This window comes from Delphinapterus leucas, chromosome 11, assembly GCF_059928025.1.
Source record: "Delphinapterus leucas isolate spDelLeu-1000000601 "Yukka" chromosome 11, BTC_Dleu_Yukka2, whole genome shotgun sequence".
NCBI classification, from domain to species: Eukaryota; Metazoa; Chordata; class Mammalia; order Artiodactyla; family Monodontidae; genus Delphinapterus; species Delphinapterus leucas.
The window spans coordinates 84,561,876-84,582,463 of NC_143139.1; the positions used below are offsets into that span (position 1 = coordinate 84,561,876).

The following is a 20,588-nucleotide window of genomic DNA, read 5'->3' on the forward strand; positions in this document are numbered from 1 at the left end:
GAACTACCAGCTGAACTCCGTAAGCCTCTGTAATACAGAGTGAATATCCATTTGCAGGGCTGTCACGCAGATCAGAAATAACAGTAGTAATAGCTAACCTGTACTGAGTGTATTCTATGCGCCAGGCATTTTACAGAAATTAACTCCTTTAATTATCACAATAACATGTGAGAAAAGTACTGTGCCCATTTCATAGAGGAGGAAACTGAGGCTCAGAGACATTAGGTCAGTTACTCGAGATTACCTAAGAAATAAGTGGTAAAAGCCAGGATTCAAACTCCAGCAGTCAGGCTCCAGAACCCATGCTTTCGGCACTAAGCAGACCACCAACAGTTGGTGCTGTTAGTTAGTATAATGACCTTCGTTTTGTAAGTGGCAACAGTCACAGCAAACGTTGCAGATGACCTGGGATTAGAATGCCAGCACCAGTGCAAGAGCCCTTCCGCTCGCTCTCCAATGGGGTGGTGGGGAGATGGGATAAGCCGCCATATAGGAGGGCAAGAGCAGGACCACCTTGCCCTTATCCTGCTTCCATCCTCAAAGTGAAGGGAAAGGACCGTGGGTTAGACCGAAGAGAAGAGAGTCTCTTGAACAAATGGAGAAATGCAGCTGGATGGCAAGTGGCTAGATGGGTTTACATCTGATCAAGTGGCCATAACTAAAGAAAGCTCGGTGGCTGAAGGGAATGTTATTTTTGGCAAGTGCCATTTCTGCATTTTGAATAAGGACAAATGAGTTTCTTAGTAAATCCACTGATAACCAAAAGCTGAGGGGATCAGGAAATACACTGCACCAAACGGTGAGGATCCAAACAGCATTTATAAAGGTACGACACGCAGAACCAGGAGGGTGATGGGCTCCCTCTGCTCCACACTGGTCAGACCCCACCTGCAGTAACATCTTTAGTTCAGAGCCTCACGTTTGAGAGGGATAAACCAGAGCACACACAAGGGAGGGAGACCGAGACGACGAAAAGACGAGAAAAGACGCCAAACGAGAATGGTCGGAAAAACTAAGAATGATCCAACAGGTCAAATAAGTCTTAGAGGGCATAATGGTCCCTATAACACCCAGCCCATTACTCAAATAGTCAAGTATAAAGCATCAGTTTTCATGATTTAGGTTTCTAGGTTACTCACACCCAACCTCCCCCACCCCCAGCCCACCTCTGTGGATAAACTCCTTCCAGATTCCACTGAAATATCACCTCCTTCGTTGTTTCCCCAATTCCCTCGGGCAGAGAAAGTCGTTCCAACCACCCTCTGCACACGCCTAGCTCTCTGTTCAGATGTCTGTGGGGCTCCACCAGGCAGAGGCTTCCTAATTTGCCTGCCTACAGGATGGACTCCCCCACTAGACTGTTGGTTCTCCAAGGACAGCACCTGTATCCTACTCACCTTCATCCTCCCTGCTTCTATGACAGAGCTTAGCACAGAAGAGGACTGAGTAAAGGGAGAATGAACGCGTGAAGGGATGAATGAAGAGGAGGGATCAGTGGTAAAAGCTGCATGAAGGCAGAACTGTTCAACCCGTGGAAGAATCTCCCCAAATTCAGAACACCTGCACTCCAGGCACACTCCTCGGGATGCTGTCAGGGGTTCTCAAAGGGGACTGGTCCAGACGACCTCTGAGGATGCTTCTCATCCCGGTTCCTGAAACATGTACTCAAACTAGACTAGAGGAAACCACGTTTGGTTTTGAGTGTTTTTCTTCCTTCCTTATTATAAGCTCTCAACAAGACTACACATCAAAAGACAGTCAAATATTCTTTAAGAACGCGATTCCGTTCAGTGATGAGAGGAAAACATTGCCCATGATTTCAAGAATTCCTTCCAACCAGAACTCAACAGTCTGCCACTGCATCAGGCTCTGGGAGAGCCTATGTCACTGCTCCATGAGAAAGGAGAGGGCAAACGCCCACGGCTGAAATCTCCACTAATGAGTAACTTGGGACAGTCTCTTTGTCAGAGACATCTAAAGATTCTTTATTAAACAAACCACTATCTTCCAGGTACAAAGTTTCAGTTAGGCAAGATAAATGAGTTCTGGAGATCTATTATATAGCATAGTACCTATAGCTAACAATATTGTATTGTATACTCAAAATTTGCTAAGTGGGTAGATCTTATGTTAAGCGTTCTTACCACACACACACACACACACACACACACACAAATAACAATAATGATAATAAAGGGGACAGGAGTAAACTTTGGGAGGCGATGGATAGCTTATGACCTTGATGATGGTTTCACACACTTATCCTGAACCTCAGTGAGTTATACACATTAAATACATATAGCCTTTCACATGTCAATCATATCTCAATAAAGTGGTTTTTTTAAAAAAACTATCTTCCAGATGGAGTCATTTGGAACGGAACCAAATCCACTCATTCATTCAGCAACAATTTACTAAGGGATGTCTATTGTGCCATGCACGAGGCCAGGTCAGCTCACTGCTAGTCTTCAAACGCCAAGGGGGAAGGGGAGGAGGTCTGTGATGTCCCCACGCTCTTACCCTGTGTTCATTGATGAGAAGGTCCCGAGCGGCATTAAATATCAGTGTGTGGAGGTGCCTGGAATAAAACACCAGCGTGTAATCATAATCAAAGCCATAGATTTCAATGTCCGACAGGCTCATCTCATTGTTTGAGAAGATGGCATCTGGATTCAACAAGTTGCTCATAATCGAAGGAACCAATTCTAGAAGTAAAGGGAAAAAATACGTTATACCCTATGATAAATAAAGGTTAGTATGATTTCGAAACAAAATGAGTAAATTAAAGTGCAAGTGTGATTAGCCTTCCCTTGAAAACGTTATGCTAAGTGGAAGAAGCCAGTCACGAAGGACCACATATTGTATGATTCAATTTATATGCTATGTCTAGACTAGGCAAATCCACTGAGTCAGAAAGTATCAATAGACTGGTGGTTGCCTAGAACTGGCGGATGGGGAGAAAGGGAATGACTGCTAATGGGCATAGAATTTCTTTTGGGGGTGATGAAAATGTTCTAAAATTGATTGTGGTGATGGCTGAACAGTTGTTTTGATTACACTAAAACCCACTGAATGGGAAACTTTAAGTGGGTGAATTGTATGGTACGTACATAACATCCTAATAAGACTGTTATAAAAAAAATATTTGCTTCAACATCACGAAAAGATTTGTTTTTGTTTAAAAAAGAATACACGCCAGTTAGAGATTTTAGTAGAGAAACATGTAGATAATTAAATATCACCCACTGTAACATCACCCAGAAAAAAACTATTAACATTTCCTGTATTTGCCGCCCATATTGTTCTGTGTATGTAGTCTACATAGTTGACCTCACACAATATACACAGCTTTGTGCTCCACTCTAAATTTAATACCCTATCATAATGTGTTCTATCATTACAGACTTTCTAAGAATATAAATTTAAATCATTATATAGGGCTTCCCTGGTGGCACAGTGGTTAAGAATCTACCTGCCAATGCAGGGGACGTGGGTTTGAGCCATGGTCCGGGAAGATCCCACATGCCGTGGAGCAACTGAGCCCGTGCGCCACAACTACCGAGCCTGCACTCTAGAGCCCGCAAGCTACAACTACTGAGCCCGTGCACCTAGAGCCCGTGTTCCACAAGAGAAGCCACCGCAAAGAGAAGCCCGCGCACCGCAACAAAGAGTAGCCCCCGCTCGCCGCAACTAGAGAAAGTCCATGGGCAGCAACGAAGACCCGACACCGCCAAAAATAAATAAATAAACTGATTTTTTTAAAAAACCCATTATATAAGATTCTGGTATATTGTGCCACATCAACCTTTTACTCTATGTTACACACTTAGGTATTTTTCCTGTTTAAAAAAGAAAAAAAAAACAGCATTAAGTACCTTCAGATGTTCATCTTTGCCTTTCAGATGATTTCCTTCAGATGGTTTGTTAGAAATGTGATTATCCCCAGGATACCATCAGGGTCCCCTGGATCCTATGTTAGTTTTGAACTTCTTTTTTGAGCAGTTCTGACTATTTGTGAGGATTGCTATTTTCATGATTTTTATTCTTTCTTGGAGGTTTTCCAAAAACTCATCCTACCTTACAACTTCCATGAGCCCACTGGATCCTTTTAAAAATCTAAGATGCAATATGGGAGGTCAGTGATCTTAGTTTCCAACATCTTGAAACATTTTGCTATTTTATCATTGCAGGCATTATTTCATCATTATCTAGCAATTATTCTCACCTATGATTTTAAAAAAAGACTAAATAAAGAAAGCAGGATATGACAGGAGATTGCCCAAGATGTTGCAATAGTGAAACAAATCATCGCTACAACGTCATCCTTCAGCTTCCTCATTGCCCTGCCCGAACTATCACATCATTTTCAGGAAGGTATATCAAAGAAGTCTGAAGATACCATCTCTGCAGTCATTTCTTTAGCTTTCATGGAACACAGTTGAGAATTCATAATTTTCTATTTTCCAGCATAAAACTGACAGAAGAAGACATTTCACAATTACTAGATGAGTCAGAAGATGAATGCTAAGAGATAGAAGGCAGCTCTCTAGAGTCAGGTAATGATAGAGATTGCACAATATATTTCTAAAGACAAAAAGGAAGTACAATATTCTCAACCAGTCATTTCACAGGTAGTCATTTAACACAAAGAATCTCATCGTGCAACATTTTGCAACAAGAACACAGACCTTCCGATTTTGCTAAGAGGATATGTAACAGCATTCTCTCACCCTTTATGATGTTTGTGCACCAAAATTTACCTGAAACAACTCATCAGTAAACAAATACTGAAGGCAGGTGACTTCCTGGAGATAGGTACAAAATGTCCTGTAACGCACGCACACGAAAAGTGAACTGTCCACATCTTACTACTAAAATTGAGCTACCTGTATTTTACTACTCTTCACGTTACTAAGGGCCACCTCCTGGCTCTGTCGTAAGAGCTAATATTTATTAAGCACTTACCACGTACTATATGCTCAGAAGCGCTTTCTATCACCTCATTTAATCCTTACGACAACCTCATGAGGCGAAGGCTCTACTATCCCCACGTGATGTATGAGGACACTAGAAGCACACAAATTATACAATTTGCTGAAGGACACACAACCACTAAGCAGCAGAGCTGGGATTTGAACCTGGTAAGTCTGGCTTCAGAATCTGCGCTCTTAATGATCTTCTCCAGGACTATGGGAATCAACAAGCATTTGAGACGGGGGCACTTATTTTCTCAATAAAATGGAGTCAATCCTTCCTCATTTCAGTGCTTACCATAGAGTCTACAATGCTTCCTCCTTACCTTCTGCTCTCTTCTTTCTCACATTATCCACTTCTCAGGGGCCACCTGAAATACCCAAAAAGTACTACTTTCACAAGGTGACAACTCCAATCGGGGCACCATGCCAGCCAAAAGACGTATTCTGAGGCTTTCAGAAGGCTCCTTATAGCTGTGAGGCTTGGATCCCTTTGAGAACCTAATAGAAGCCATAGAATCCTCTCCCCACAGAAAAACACAAATAAAATTTTGTGGAAAACTTCAGGAAGGTTGACCCCTGAAGCCTATTCATGGTCACCAGGTAAGATGCCAAGTTTCTCTCCCACTGACAACCTAGATATGACCAAGTCTACTGAAAATCCAAATAGCCAAGATTCACCAACAATTCCATTTCTTCTTAGTTTCCTTTGTCAAAATCAATGAGATGGTAACCTTGGGCTTTTTTTTTTTTTTTTTTTTTTGCAACTAAGATCCATCTGAGGATAAGAAAGACAGTAACATTTCAAGAAACTTGAAGGCAGACAGTTCACAAGAACTAGTCCTCAGGAAGGGAGAAGCCAGTGGTCCTAAGCTCTTCAGCATCCAACACTGAAGACCATCTGGCCTTACATCATCAACGGGCCACCGAAGAGGATGTCATTTTCCGAATAGGACCACATGGCATTGTCTGTACGAAGTGAAGCGGGATCGCTTACAGAGTGACCAAAAGCTCTTCTTTCACAAATGACCTTTCCAAGGAAGTTCTCATGGCCTGTTGACCTTAGAAGTTTCTATTTAGAAAGGTGCTGACAGTGAAGTCTACGTCCCTTTCTGCTACCTGAGAAGTTGTGAAGCCCTCAAGAAACACGACTGTGCTGGAACATGGTGCTGACAGTCAGCACATCTCCAGAAGCTGCCCAGGAGTGTACTCCCCACTGGAGGGAAAGCTCAAGGTGTATCAATCACGTGAACATCATCACCGGAAAGCGTGCATGTTTAATTTGTCATCACTCGAAATAAACACAAGGAACACCAGCAGCTTAAAAGGATCTCAACATCCCACGCAATCACTTCAAAAAAGTGCTAAGGATAAACGCGAGTCATTACAAGGCAAAAGGAAAGAACGCCAACCATTCAGGGAAATACGGTCTGTCTAAACTGAGGACTCCAAGTATAAACAGAAGGGCCCTTGACTAGTCAGTTATGTACTTCCCCAAAGCAGACACAAGAGTGGGTACAAATTTAGAGAGCGAATTCCTTTTGCTCCTAACGGATGATGGCAGCAAGATTACACGAGGACAAAGACATGGAGAGACAGCTCTGCCGCTCTGCCCAAAGCTCCGACCAGAGCTGGGTTCCAAGGCGGCCACCCTGAGCTGGGAGGTGAGCGCCCTTCCTGGGATCAGGCGGCAGACTGGGCGCCCCCTGCACTCGCACCAGCTTCCGGTTACCTGCTCATCCCACAGAGCACTAGGACACGCAGTGGACCCCTTACAGGAGACATCTGTAAGCTTCCTGGGATTCTGTGCTTGCTTATTTTTATTGTGGTAAAACACGCATAACACAAAATTTACCCATCTTAACCATTTTAAGTGTGCGGTGCAGTGGTATCAAGGTGATTCACACTGCTGTACGACCACCCCCACCGTCCAGCTTCAGAACTCCTTCCATCTTGCGAAAGTGCAACTCCACACCCATTCCATTAAACACCAGCTCCCCATTCCTCCTCCCCCAGGCCCTGGCAACCACCCTTCTATGTTCTGTCTCTAGGAATGTGACTCCTCTAGGTACCTCGTATAAGGAGAATCATACAGTATTTGTCTTTTGTGAGTGGCTCATTTTATTTAGCATAGCATCTTCAAGATTCATTCATGTTGGAGCACGTGTCAGAAGTTCACTCCTTCTAAAGGCTAAAGAATATTCCACTGTATGTATGTCCACATTTTGTTTATCCGTTCATCTGTGATGACACATGGACACTTCGGTTGCTCTCACCTGTTGGCTATTGTGAATAAAACTGCTATGCACGTGGATGGACAAATACCTCTTTGAGCCCCTGCTTTCACTTCTTCAGGGTATATACCCAGAAGTGGACTTGCTAGATCATATAGTAACCTGATTTTTAATTTTTTTTTTTTGCGGTACACGGGCCTCTCACTGTTGTGGCCTCTCCCGTTGCGGAGCACAGGCTCCGGACGCGCAGGCTCAGCAGCCATGGCTCACGGGCCCAGCCGCTCCGCGGCATGTGGGATCTTCCCGGACCGGGGCACGAACCCGTGTCCCCTGCATCAGCAGGCGGACTCTCAACCACTGCGCCACCAGGGAAGCCCCTGATTTTTAATTTTTTGAGGACCCACCATACTGTTTTCCATAGCCACTACACCATTTTCTGTTATGTTGGTTTTTCGGTGAGTTTGTTTTTGTTTTTGTAAGGTCACCACAGAAGAATTCCTTCCTTGCCTTAACTTTATCTTTACTTCTGAGTATGAATGAAATCAGAACTTAGGTATAGAAGTCAGACATTTTTCCACCTATTCAAGGAAAGATTTTTAAACCATGTAAAGATCTGAGTTTGGGAAATACAATTTTTGATAAGTACTGTGTTCCCTGTAATGTTCAGAAATGCACAATGACTCTCCCTTAATAAAGGCCCCCAGACTAACGGAGCAGTGTGTGGGGACAGTGCCGAGTAGAAATCCATGGCCTGAGTCATGTCAAGGAATACTCCTAATGTCCTCAGAAAGGCAACATGACTGTCCCTCGGCCCTTGGGGACACCACACTGGGAAGCTCTAAAGGGATACATGCCCTACTCTCAGCACCATCCCAGGAACAGGTCAGATAGTCAGGAGGAGAGGCATAAGGGATGAGTCAGACCAACTGAGGTCCTCGAGGGAGCCTGTGGTAGGCAGTGACTGTGGGCCCTGGGCGTGTGTGCTACCCAGTGTGGCTGGGTCACCTCGTGCTGACTCACATTCTCTCCTTCCAGGCACATGGGGAAGATTACAACCCCTGCTTCACCCCTAACCACCCCCAGTCCCGCTCTGGCCAGCTCTGGCCAACAGATTGTGGGCAGAAGTGACACGAGTCACTTCCAGACCAGAGCACACTCCCTCCCCTGCTGTATCAATCATGGACACATGTGCTATGGAGACACCACAAGATGGAGAAGACTGGAAGGCTAGGCCACCACATTGAGGGCAACTGCCATGGAGAAGTGCCTGAGGCCCCAGGAAACTGCAGGAGTGAGAAATAAACTGTGGTTATAGCTGCTAATCCTAAACCACTGAGATTTTTGGTGTCGCTTGTCACTGCAGCATAAGCTAGCCTAACCTGACTGACACACCGTCTGTTTCTCCAGTATGCTCAACTGCTCTGGGAAACCGTCCCTCCCTAACATTCAGACTATGTGGTCCTGGGGAGGTTCTACTCCTGACTCTGGGAGGAGATCATGTGACCCAAACCTGGCCAAAGAGAACCCCTGAATTCCCTCACCAACACGATTCATTTGGGGCAGGCACCTCCAGCCAATTATTCTCATATGTCCCCTGTAGCCACAGAGAACCAATGAGGCCAATCAAGGAAATTTCTGGATTTATAAGAGAATTTCAAGAAAGAGACATTCGTTTCTTCCAAACATGGACCTAAGAGGATATAAATCTGGAGATATGAGGGACCACCTCTAGCAACCTAAAAAAGAGGCCAGTGGGGAGGAGGGCAAGGTCAAGAGACGGAAAGGAGCCACCCAACGACATCAACTGAACTTGGATCAAGGCAAGCTTGAAGCTGGTACTACCTCTGGATTTTTCAACTGCACAAGCCCATAAAATATCTTTTCAATTTTTTGCTTAAATTAAATCAGTTTGACTCAGGCTTTTTTATTTTTATTGCTTGCAGCTGAAGGACTCCTCACTAAAAGTTCATTTCAAGGATATTCAGCCACTCAAAATTCTCACTGCCTACAAATTTCAACTTTTAACATGGCATCAAAGGCAGTCCCCACGCAGACTTCAGTCTGTCTTCCCAATCTCAAATCCTCCTTCATATGCCCTATTTTCAACAAGGTGGGCAACCTACGACTCTGTGTTCTCCAGAATATACTGTAATTGAATACTGATGAATAAAATTCACCTGGAATAGTCTAACTAAACACTGCTTAGCTATATGGAAAGGGTGTCAAGTGAGATGTTCCTTCAAACTATGCTGCAAAACAAACACCATGTGAATCAAAGAGTTCAGCTTTATTTCTAAATATTAAAAAGGTGGGAAAATATAGACTACTATTTACTTCATCTCAGGATAGAACATAACTTTCCAAATGTAAAAGCAATAGAATAAATCAAAACAGAAAAATATCAACAGATTTACAATATAAAAATTTTAAACATCTGTGTATCAAAAAGTATCACAAATTTGGGGGGGAAGGGTTATATTAGACAAAATTAAAAGATAAACAGCAAAGACTAATATCCTTAATGTAAAAAAAGAAAAAGCCGGGGCTTCCCTGGTGGCGCAGTGGTTGAGAGTCTGCCTGCCGATGCGGGGGACATGGGTTCATGCCCCGGTCCGGGAAGATCCCACATGCTGTGGAGCAGCTGGGCCCGTGAGCCACGGCCGCTGAGCCTGCGCGTCCGGAGCCTGTGCTCCGCAACGGGAGGGGCCACAACAGTGAGAGGCCTGCGTACCGCAAAAAATAAACAGAAAAAGCCATACAAACGCAATAAACAAAAAGATAAAGACTATATCTCACAAGAAAGGAAATTAAATGGCTAATAAACGTTCAACCATTCCAATTATTTTTTAAAAAATCAAACTAAAACAATTAGACAGGGACTTCCCTGGTTGCACAGTGGTTAAGAATCCGCCTGCCAATGCAGGGGAAAATGGGTTCTATCCCTGGTCCGGGAAGATCCCACAAGCCATGGAGCAACTAAGCCCGTGCACCACAATTACTGAGCCTGTGCTTTAGAGCCCGCGAGCCACAACTACTGAGCCCGCGTGCCACAACTACTGCAGCCCGCACGCCTAGACCCCGTGCTCCGCAACAAGAGAAGCCACCGCGATGAGAAGCCCACGCACCACAACGAAGAGTAGCCCCCCCTCGCCGCAACTAGAGAAAAGCCTGCATGCAGCAACAAAGACCCAATGCAGCCAAAAGCAAATAAATAAATAAATTCATTTTTTAAAAAACAAGACAATTAGACAGTTAAGAGTAGCTCTCTCTGAAAGGTGGGATTATCAATGGTTTTACTGTTTTTATTTCAGTTACACTTTTTTCTATTATAAGCTTGTGTCACTTGGCTAAGAAAAGACACCATTTTTGTCCAATGAGACTACAGTGGTGTCTTCGTTGCTGTTGTTGCTGTTATTTGTATGTGGTTTTCTTTGGGGGGTGGGGTTTCTACCCTTTTTGTTTTTAATGATAGAACATAGAGTGGGTGTTGGTGCTGGGAATGGGCAGCCTCACTCCTTGCTGTTTAATAAGAGTATAAATCAGTTCGAACTTTCCAGAAAGCAGGTGGCAATAAGTACCAAGAGATGCAGGTAAAGATTTATACCCAAAGATTTCACTGCAGCTATATTAAAAAGCAAAACCTGGGGGAAAACATGCTCCATGTGGAGGCCCAAACATACACATCTCAGATATCTGAACTCAGGAACCAAACATGTTAACAGGAAAATGTTCAAACAGAAAAGCTGAAATGCACTTGAAAATCACTGAAGTTCAATTTTTTGGTAATGGAAAAGCCACAGTCCCAGAGACATTAAGATGTCGTTCTTCCTTAATTAATTAGACTTTTTCTTTTTGGAATATGCCGTAGACATCAAGCTGTTCTCCTAGAAAAAGAATATAAAGATATGAAGCCCCTGAAGAAGAAAAGGAAGAAGAGAAAAATGGGAAAAAAACCTTTTTCCCAGAGAATTTTAGAGCTTCAAAAAACAGAAGAAAAGCCTCCTTTTTGCCCCGTTTACAGTCAGCCCTCCATATCCTTGGGTTCCACATTCACGAATTCAACCAACTGCAGAATGAAAACATTCCCCCCCCAAATTTTTTTTCCAGAAAGTTCCAAAAAGTAAAACTTTCCCACATGCCAGCAACTATTTACACAGCCTTTACACTGTACTTACAACTATTCACACAGCATTTACATTTATTATTATAAGTAATCTAGAGATGATTTAATGTATATGGGAGGATATGCTTAGGTTCTAAGCAAATACTATGCCATTTTATATAAGGGACTTGAGCACCCGTGGATTTTGGTGTCCTCGGGGTCCTAGGAATGACTATACTACCACAAAGCTTTCTTTGAATCTTCCCAGTTCTCAATGGACCAACAAGTTATCCTAGTGGCTAATAATTATGTGCATCTGCAATGTGCCAGGCGCCATATGAAGCAATGTGAATGGACCCCACTTAGCATGAGACACTAGTTATTATCCCCACTTTACAGGAGAAAAATGAAGATGAGACAAGGTTACCAGCTCAAGGTCACATTTCTTAGCTCGTGACATATTTCTACGTTCCTACATCAACAAAAGTTAGAGTAGATTTCAAATATTTATTTTCCATAATTTGATCAAATCTTAACTTCTGCTTATATTTCATAACACTCCTATATTTCATGAATATTAATATTCAAAATATTTTATGAATTAGTTCATATTCACTTAACACAGATTCAAATTCTCTTTTTAAAGGTCACATGTAGATTGAAAACAAGGTTCAAGATTTCTTTTAGAAGTATACATATAGGGGCTTCCCTGGTGGAGCAGTGGTTAAGAATTCGCCTGCCAAGGCACGGGACATGGGTTAAAGCCCTGGTCTGGGAAGATCCCACATGCCATGGAGCAACTAAGCCCATGTGCCACAACTACTGAGCCTGCACTCTAGAGCCCGCGAGCCATAACTACTGAGCCCTGTGCCACAACTACTGAAGCCCGCGTGCCTAGAGCCCGTGCTCTGCAACAAGAGAAGCCACCGCAATGAGAAGCCCACACACCTCAACAAAGAGTAGCCCCAGCTCGCTGCAACCAGAGACAGCCCATGCAGCAACGAAGACCCAACGCAGCCAAAAATAAATAAATAAAATAATTTTTTTTAAAAAAGTATATAGACTGAAAGTACATGAAAAATAAAAGTGTAGGGACTCGTATCTAAGGTGAAGCAGTATTTACATCTCCCCGACTGTTTCCACAAGTGAACTCAAGATTCCACAGCCAAATTTTAAACCTTAAACTTCTCATCTATAACTGTCAATTAAAAAAATAACAAGAAAAAGACAAACCCCCCTATAGGCGATTTCTCTCTTAGCAAACTTCACCACGTTACAACTTCCTTCTGTGAAGTAACACTTGGGCAAAGGCCAGTCAGTTCTGCCACTGACAAGTTCACATTCTCTGAAAAATGTGAATTTGTTTTGGCGCAACTGATATGTTAGGGAACAATCTGACCATAACACAAGTTTCACGTGTATATTTAGACTGTTGTCTCGTGCAAACAAATGTTATTGGATATGATTATGTCCACGTAATACTCTTTCTGCTGATAATTAGTTACAGTCAGGGAAAGAAAACTGAGGAGCAAGTGTGACTTGGGATCAGACAATTCATAAGAGCATACTACTATCAGACCTTACAGATTTTAAGACAGCTCTTTTTATACAGATGGCCAATAGGCACACGAAAAGATGCTCAACGTCGCTAAGTATCAGAGAAATGCAAATCAAAATTACAATGAGGTACCACCTTACATCAGTCAGAATGGCCATCATCAAAAAGTCTACAAATAATAAATGCTGGAGAGGGTGTGGAGAGAAGGGAACCCTCCCACACTGTCGGTGGGAATGTAAACTGGTGCAGCCACTATGGAGAACAGTACAGAGGTTCCTTGAAAAACTAAAAATAGAATTACCATATGACCCAGCAATCCCACTCTTAGGCATATATCAGGAGAAAACCATAATTCAAACAGATACATGCACCCCAATGTTCACTGCAGCACTATTTACAATAGCCAAGACATGAAAAAACCTGAAGGTCCATCAAGAGATGAATGATAAAGATGTGGTACATATATACAAGGAAATACTACTCAGCCATAAAAAAGAATGAAACAATGTCATCTGCAGCAACATGATGCAACTAGAGATGGTCATACTAAGTGAAGTGAGTCAAAGATAAATACCACTTATATGAGGAATCTAAGCTATGACACAAATGAACTTATCTATGAAACAGAAACAGACTCACACAGATAGAGAACAGACCTCTGGTTGCCAAGGAGGGAGAGAGGTGGGGGAGGGATGGAGTGGGAGGCTGGGGTGAGCAGATGTAAGCAACTATACATAGAATGGATGAGCAACAAGGTCCTACTGTACAGCACAGGGAACCATATTCATTATCCTGTAATAAACCATGATGGAAAAGAATGTTGAAAAAAACAATGTGTGTGTGTGTGTGTGTGTGTGTGTGTAGAGAGAGAGATATGGATATATAGATAGATAATTGAATCGCTTTGCTGTACAGCAGAAATTAACATAACATTGTAAAACAACTATACTTCAATTAAAAAGAATTTTTTAATAAAATAAAAGCAACTAAAAAAATAAAATAAAAGCAACTATTTTTAGCCAGAAACTGTTTTCCCCAGTATCTCCAAAACCCGTTCAGTTGTTACCCACTTTTACTTCTGCAACAACCCAATGAAAGATGCCAAGATGAAACCAAGTATCTAAGGCATCCTATCCTTTTCTCCACGAAGGTGAACATCTATGGCGTTCCCTGCCCAGCACGCCCCAACCCTCAGATAAGCAATGGCCCTTCCCCATCTCTGAACACACACATTCTGGGCTCTTCCAGGACACTGCCCCACCCCTCCAGCCACAGCTGTTCAGACTAGAACACCTGACTTGCACTGGGCCACTTCCAGGGTCCCACCTCAAGCCAGGATAAACCAGAGTCCTTCCCTCATTTCTTTGTCTTTACTATTTAGCTTTATTGAGGTACAAATGATACATAATAAATTGCACACAGAGCATACAGTTTGATGAGGTTCGACATACATACACACCTACAAAGCCATCATCAAAATAAAGATAACAAGAGTACATCTAACGTCTCCAAACATTTCCTCACACCTTTTTTGAATCCCACCTCTCCCTCAGTCCCTCGATCCCCACCCATCCCCAGGCAACCGCTGTTCTTCTTTCAGTCAGATTCTTTTGCATTTTCTAGAACTTTATATAAATGGGAAGCATACAATGTATAATATGTTTGTAAATTGATTTTCCCACTTACTAAACCCTCAGGAATTTTTTCAATAAGCACCCACTATGTGCCAGACACTGTACAGAGGCTTGTACAGGGATTATTAAAAAATAATAATAATAAAGCAAAGGCAGGCAGTGGGGAAGACCAAGAAATATCGCTCTGACAGTTGGAGACAAGAGAAACTTAACACCGGGCTGGGCGGAAGTCATTCTACTGCGTTTATTCATCTCAAAAGAAGCGTTCATTTTTCCCAGACTTTAGATATTTTGCACCATCTCCAGGGAAAAGCAATCTATGACAAATAGAATTAGTCATCCAAATAATTAATAATACACATGACATTTATACTACTCCCACTAAAAGTTAAACTTATATCTTACTACTTTGTAACATCTGTAATTCTGACTGCTGCATAGAGATCCATCAGGCTTCCTAAAGTTCCAAACATAAAATTATATGCAACTGCACTTGAAATAAAATTATATACGGTAATGGTTTAATGACACCCTAATCTTAAGTCATTTAATAAAAAACAAACAACCGTTCAAAAGAAAAGTACATTTGTTTCAAGGGAAAATCTTAGAAAATTTAGTCATATCAAAAGATCAAATACTAGGCAAAACTATCACAATTTTTCATCAAAGCATAGAGGAAATAGAGAAGAACAAATATCAGTGCCTTCCATATGCCATGCACTGCTTCCCTCCACTTTGAACCTGCAGAACCACGTGTGGCCTCCTGTGGTCAGGACCAAGTACCAACAAGGGATATCAACAAACACGAGTGAATGTAAAAGCGAGCTTCCAAAAATAATGAAGTCAAAGGGGAGAGCTGGGATGACACACCATCACCATCTTCTTGGAATTACCTACTCTGTGACTCAGGCCATCCAAAATAAAAACTGGCAGCCTTGTGATCACATGGCAAACTCAAGCAGATGCCAGGTGGCCACTAGCAAGGGCTATGGAAAAGGGATTCCTTCTCCAAGCAGAGGACTGGACTCCATGACCTCTAGAGGCCCCTCTGGTTCTCCATTTTAGGAACTTCTCTCCTACGTGAAAATTATTATGTGGCATGTTTCTCCCTTAAGCCCTTTTGCTATTTTTTCCTATAGCCATGGATCATCAATACCACACACCTAAACAAAAGATTTCTAAAGAATGTGTCAGGCTACTGTTCTAAGATACACAGAAAGGAATAAAAATAATACAAACAACACCCACAGCCCCACCATGCAGCTTAAGAACTAAACCCTCTAAGATGTCACCTGCATTCTCCTCCTGCAGGGGGCGGGGGTAACCACTACCCTGATTTGGGTGTATAACATTCTTCCTGCATTTCTTTAGACTTTGACCACATGCATGTGTATCCCTACAAGTGATCTACAGTATGTTCTGTGTTTTCAAATATTTTATAATTAGCATATGTCTGCAACTTGCTTTTTTCCACTCAGTCTTGCTTTTGTCAGACTCATCCATGTTGACTGATATATAAGCACAGCTTAAGTTCAGAAGTCAACATACATGCTCTATGAAGGCCCAGTTAGTAAACACTGTGGGCTGTGCGAGCCATACAGTCTCTGTTGCACCTGCTCAACTCTGACATCATAGCACAAAAGGAGCCAAAAAATATATACATGGAAACGAATGAGTGTGGCTGTGTTCCGATAAAACCTAACTAGAGGCTAGATTTGGTCCGTGGACTGTAATTTGCAACTCTTCCCATAGTAAACATTATTTCCTTTCAATGCCATTTCGGTACTTGTCTGATACTCATACTTGCTGGTTTTCTTTGGTTTGCATTTGCCCGAGACGCCTTCTCCCATTCTGTTAACTTCAACCTTTTCTACATCTTTGTTTTGGGGTGTATCTCTTTAAACAGCACCTAGCTAGACTGTGTTTCTTATATCTGATCTGATGATCTTTTAATCTGAGTTTATCATGATCACTGATATACTTGGAATTATTTCCACCATCATCCTTCATGATATTTCCTGCTTCTTCTCAGTTTCTTTTACCTCCTCTCCTGCTCTCTTTCGGACTGATTTCTATATTGTCAATGTATGTTTAGATTTACTCACAGGTCTACCAATTTCTTTGCTCTCCCTTTGGGGCTAGGTTGAAGGTCTATTCATCCAGGAGGAGTTTGCATTTGCTTCTATCAGGAATCCCTGGATGCCATCACCAGATACATAAATATTACATGAAATCTCAAGTTAAAAAAAAAAAAGGAACAAATTCCAAGTGAGGGACATTCTATGTAGTATGTGAGCAGTACGCCTCAAAACTGTCAAGGTGGGCTTCCCTGGTGGTGCAGTGGTTGAGAATCTGCCTGCTAGTGCAGGGGACGTGGGTTTGGGCCCTGGTCCAGGAAGATCCCACATGCCGCAGAGCAACTAAGCCCGTGCACCACAACTACCGAGGCTGCGTTCTAGAGCCTTCAAGCCACAACTACTGAGCCTGCGTGCCACAACTACTGAAGTCCGAGCACCTAGAGCCTGTGCTCTGCAACGAGAAGCCACCGTGATGAGAAGCCTGCGCAACGCAACGAAGAGTAGCCCCTGCTCGCCGCAACTATAGAAAGCCCACATGCAGCAACAAAGACCCAACACAGCCAAAAATAAATAAAATTTAAAAATTAAAAAAAGAATTGTTTTAAAAAAGGAAAAAACTGTCAAGGTCATGGTAAATAGGGAAACTCTAAGACACTGTCACAGCCAAGAGAAGCCCAAGGAGACATGATAACTAAAGGCAGTGTGCTATTCTGGATGGGACCTTGGAGTAGAAAAGGACACTAGGTTAAACACTAAGGAATTCTGAATTAAATATGGACTTTGGTTAATACTGATACATACCAACAATGTATCAATATTGGTTAACTGGGACAAATGTACCTAAAGGGTTCAGCACCCAATTCCGATGTGAGTTTTTTCCCCAGGCCACCAATTCTTCAACACAGCAGGGTGTCCTACAACACAACTCACTTCTGACACCTCCTGGGGAGAACATCAGATCCTACAGTCTACAGGCTCAGTCCCACAAGACTGCCCCCTGCCCAACTTCCCCCTCCACGGGGTCAATTAATTTACTAGAGTGGCTCACAGAACTCAGGGAAACATTTTACTTTCTAGATCACTGGTTTACTATAAAAGGATACAACTCAGGAAGAGCCAGATGGAAGAGATGCAGAGGGCACAGTACACGGACAGGGCAAGGAATTTCCATGCCCTCTCTGGGTGTACCACTCTCCCCAAATCAATCTCCACGTGTTCACCAACACAGAAGCCCTCAGAACCCCATCCTTCTGGGTTTTTATGGAGTCATTTACGGAATCTTCATTACACAGGGAAAGATTAAATCATTGGCCATCGGCAATCGATTCAATCTCCAGCCCCTCTCCCCTCCCCGAGGGGTGCGGGTCAGAAGACACGAAGTGCCAACTCTCTAATCACGGGGCTGGGTTCCCTGGCATCCAGGCCCCACCCTGTGGTTGCCCTGAGGTATTCTGAAAGTCACCTAATTAAAATAACAAAAGACACCTTTATCATCTCTGTACTGTACTTAGGAAATTCCAAGGGTTTTAGGAGCTCTCTGCAGTATTTCTGATTATAAATCTCAATATCACAGTCCCATAGTCATGAGAGAGGAAAAACTGCATATGGGGTTTAGAGAAACATGCAATTTTCCTGTAAATCTAAAACTGATCTAAAAAATAGTTGATTTTAAAAAACTTTTTAAAATTTTGAAAAAAAAAAAAAAGAGGGTGGGAGAGAAAGGGTAAAACAAAGAGTAAAAGTCATCCCTTTCCTGAGCAGGCTTCATTCCGGGAACCTCTTCACAGAGAAGACACCTGAAGGGCTTGTTTAGCTTAAGGCAAGAGATCAAACACCAGGAAGCAATAATCAGGAAGGGAGAAAACAAAATTCTTTTGTCCTCTAGTAAACTGGAAAAAAAACCTGTATATTTTTTTATGAGCATCAGTACTTCTGAGCCCTCACTCCTACGAACACAGTGTCAAGCATTTCCTGCATCCCCTGGGACCGTTATTTATCTTCCCCAAGCTGGACTGTCACTTATCTGTTTACCAGCCTCCCCATCCGTGCAACTCGGGTCCCTCTTGCTTGGCCTGGGCAGGCGCTCAGCCACTGTGGGCCCCTCCCTCTCACATGCGTCCATCTGTGAATCAACAGCTTTTAAGCCCACTGGTACGTGCTTAATAAATGCTTGGTGAATGAATGCAAGTTGGGCATGTGTACAGACTTCAGCTAAAGGAGGGTAGGGGTGGTGCAGCCCCAGATAGGGTGAAGGAAAAAAGTCCCTGAGTTCTCAGGGGTGAAACAGGGACTACGTGGGCATGTGCTGGGGGCGTGGAGGCAGGATGGGGCACCCCGGCATACTGATTCTCAGACCCGTAACACTTGAAAAGGCTCACATATTATTTAGTTCAGTGGCTTCACTCTACAGAAAGAAGACTAAAGAGATTAGGTGGCTTGTTGAGCACCACATGTGGCACTGCCCTAAGCTAAAGGAGACCTAGACCCTAGTGCTAACTAACTCACCTCCACCGTTACTAAGCGTGTCTTTATTTAATAACCAGCCCCAATAGCTACTGTCTCCTGAGCATCTGCTGGATGCTGAGCCCACACTAAAAATCCTCACTTTATCCCCACATTACAGTTGGAAAACTCAGGTCAGAGAAGAGTAACTTGCCACCAAAGTCACAGAGCTAACAAATCTCAAAATCTCCCTCAAGCTGTCCTACTCCAAAATCCCCCTGGGATTATCCCACACCAAAGGCCAACTCTGGCCTGAAGCTGATCTTTATCACCCAACCCTTCAGCTGTCTCCTTTGCCAGGCACTGTTCTAAACACCTTTCATGGATGGACTCGCTCATTCCTCGTCACAACCCTATGATGTTGGTATCACCAGCATCCATTCCCATTTTACAGATGAGTAAACTGGAGCTCTGTGATGTTCCCAGAGTCTCACAACCTGCAGCAGCAAACCCTGTCTGTAAAATGTGATTCTACCAAATGTTCTCTCCACCAAATATTCTCTCCCTATCTCTCCACGCCACCTCTACCACCACCACCCCCCCAAAAAATATATCAGTGTAAAAATTTCTATTCTAAATCTTCCCTGAAAAAAGCAGCACCAATGGACTATCACTGGCCCTTTACACCAGTTCCCAAACGGTCAGCTGCTACTGCAAGGCAGTGCAGGAAACAGGACAATGGGTTAGGGGCTGAGACAGACCGGAGGTCAAAGTGTGACCTTGGCCAGGCTTCTTAAACTTGAGTTTGGCCTGTCTCATCTCTAAGATGGGCATGTGGCACTTCCTTCCTAGGTATGGGGAAGAATTCAGGGAGACAATTTATGTGTCTGACATTAGTATTTACTGGGTCCTCTTTGCGTCCCTCCCTGTTTCCCTAACCAACAATCAAACCAAGCTCATTTTATGTTCATCTGACCACTAAGTGGTCACTTCCTGGAATCACCTCCTCGCTGAGGTTAGTAGATAACTCAGAACACTCCCAACCGAACCCCTCCAATTTCAAGAGCAGCAAATCCTACCCCATCCCCTAAAACAAAGAAAGAAAATAAATCAGCCTCCGGACACTGCCACCTGCCCAGCAGCGGAATCCACGGTAACCCGCCGCCTGCCGGACTCCGGCGGTTACTATTATTGTTGTTTATTAATAATACCGAACGGTGCCTGGGGGTGACCGTCTCCCAAGTGATGTCCGTGGAACCCCCAGGAGAGCCCAAAGCGCTTCCGATGCAGATTTCTGGCTAAAAATCCCAGGAATTTATAAAACGGGTTTCCCGACAGGAGAAAGGCAAGAGTTGTAAAGTTTCTGGAGGCGCATTTTTCCGCGTTTCCCGGAAATCGCACTGCAGAGGCGATGTCGCCCGTGGTTGGGGACAACCGCGGGTCACGATGGGGGGGCTCTGGAGGTCAGCAGCGGACCCACGCGGGTCCGAGGGTGCCGGCTTCCCCGATGGCCATATGGGACGGGACCTGGCGCCCCAGCCCGGCGGGGAGGGGCCTCCCCACGTAC

The 20,588-nt window shown here is 43.5% G+C and overlaps 1 protein-coding gene across 6 annotated transcripts in view; it reads right to left on the reverse strand.

The window, feature by feature from the left end:
• Positions 1-20,588, reverse strand: part of NT5DC3 (5'-nucleotidase domain containing 3) — a 57,302-nt gene that overhangs the window by 36,434 nt on the left and 280 nt on the right. For 5 of the 6 annotated variants that reach the window (XR_016395035.1, XM_030763480.2, XM_089921176.1 and 2 more), the window contains exon 2: positions 2,521-2,705. Coding sequence is in view for 5 of the 6 variants with exons in the window: in XM_030763480.2 (XP_030619340.1) it covers positions 2,521-2,705 (185 nt within the window). In the remaining variant the exon portion in view is untranslated. Of the gene's footprint in view, positions 1-2,520; positions 2,706-3,875; positions 20,585-20,588 lie in introns of those variants that run through there. The other variant, XM_089921178.1, reaches the window with a different exon arrangement.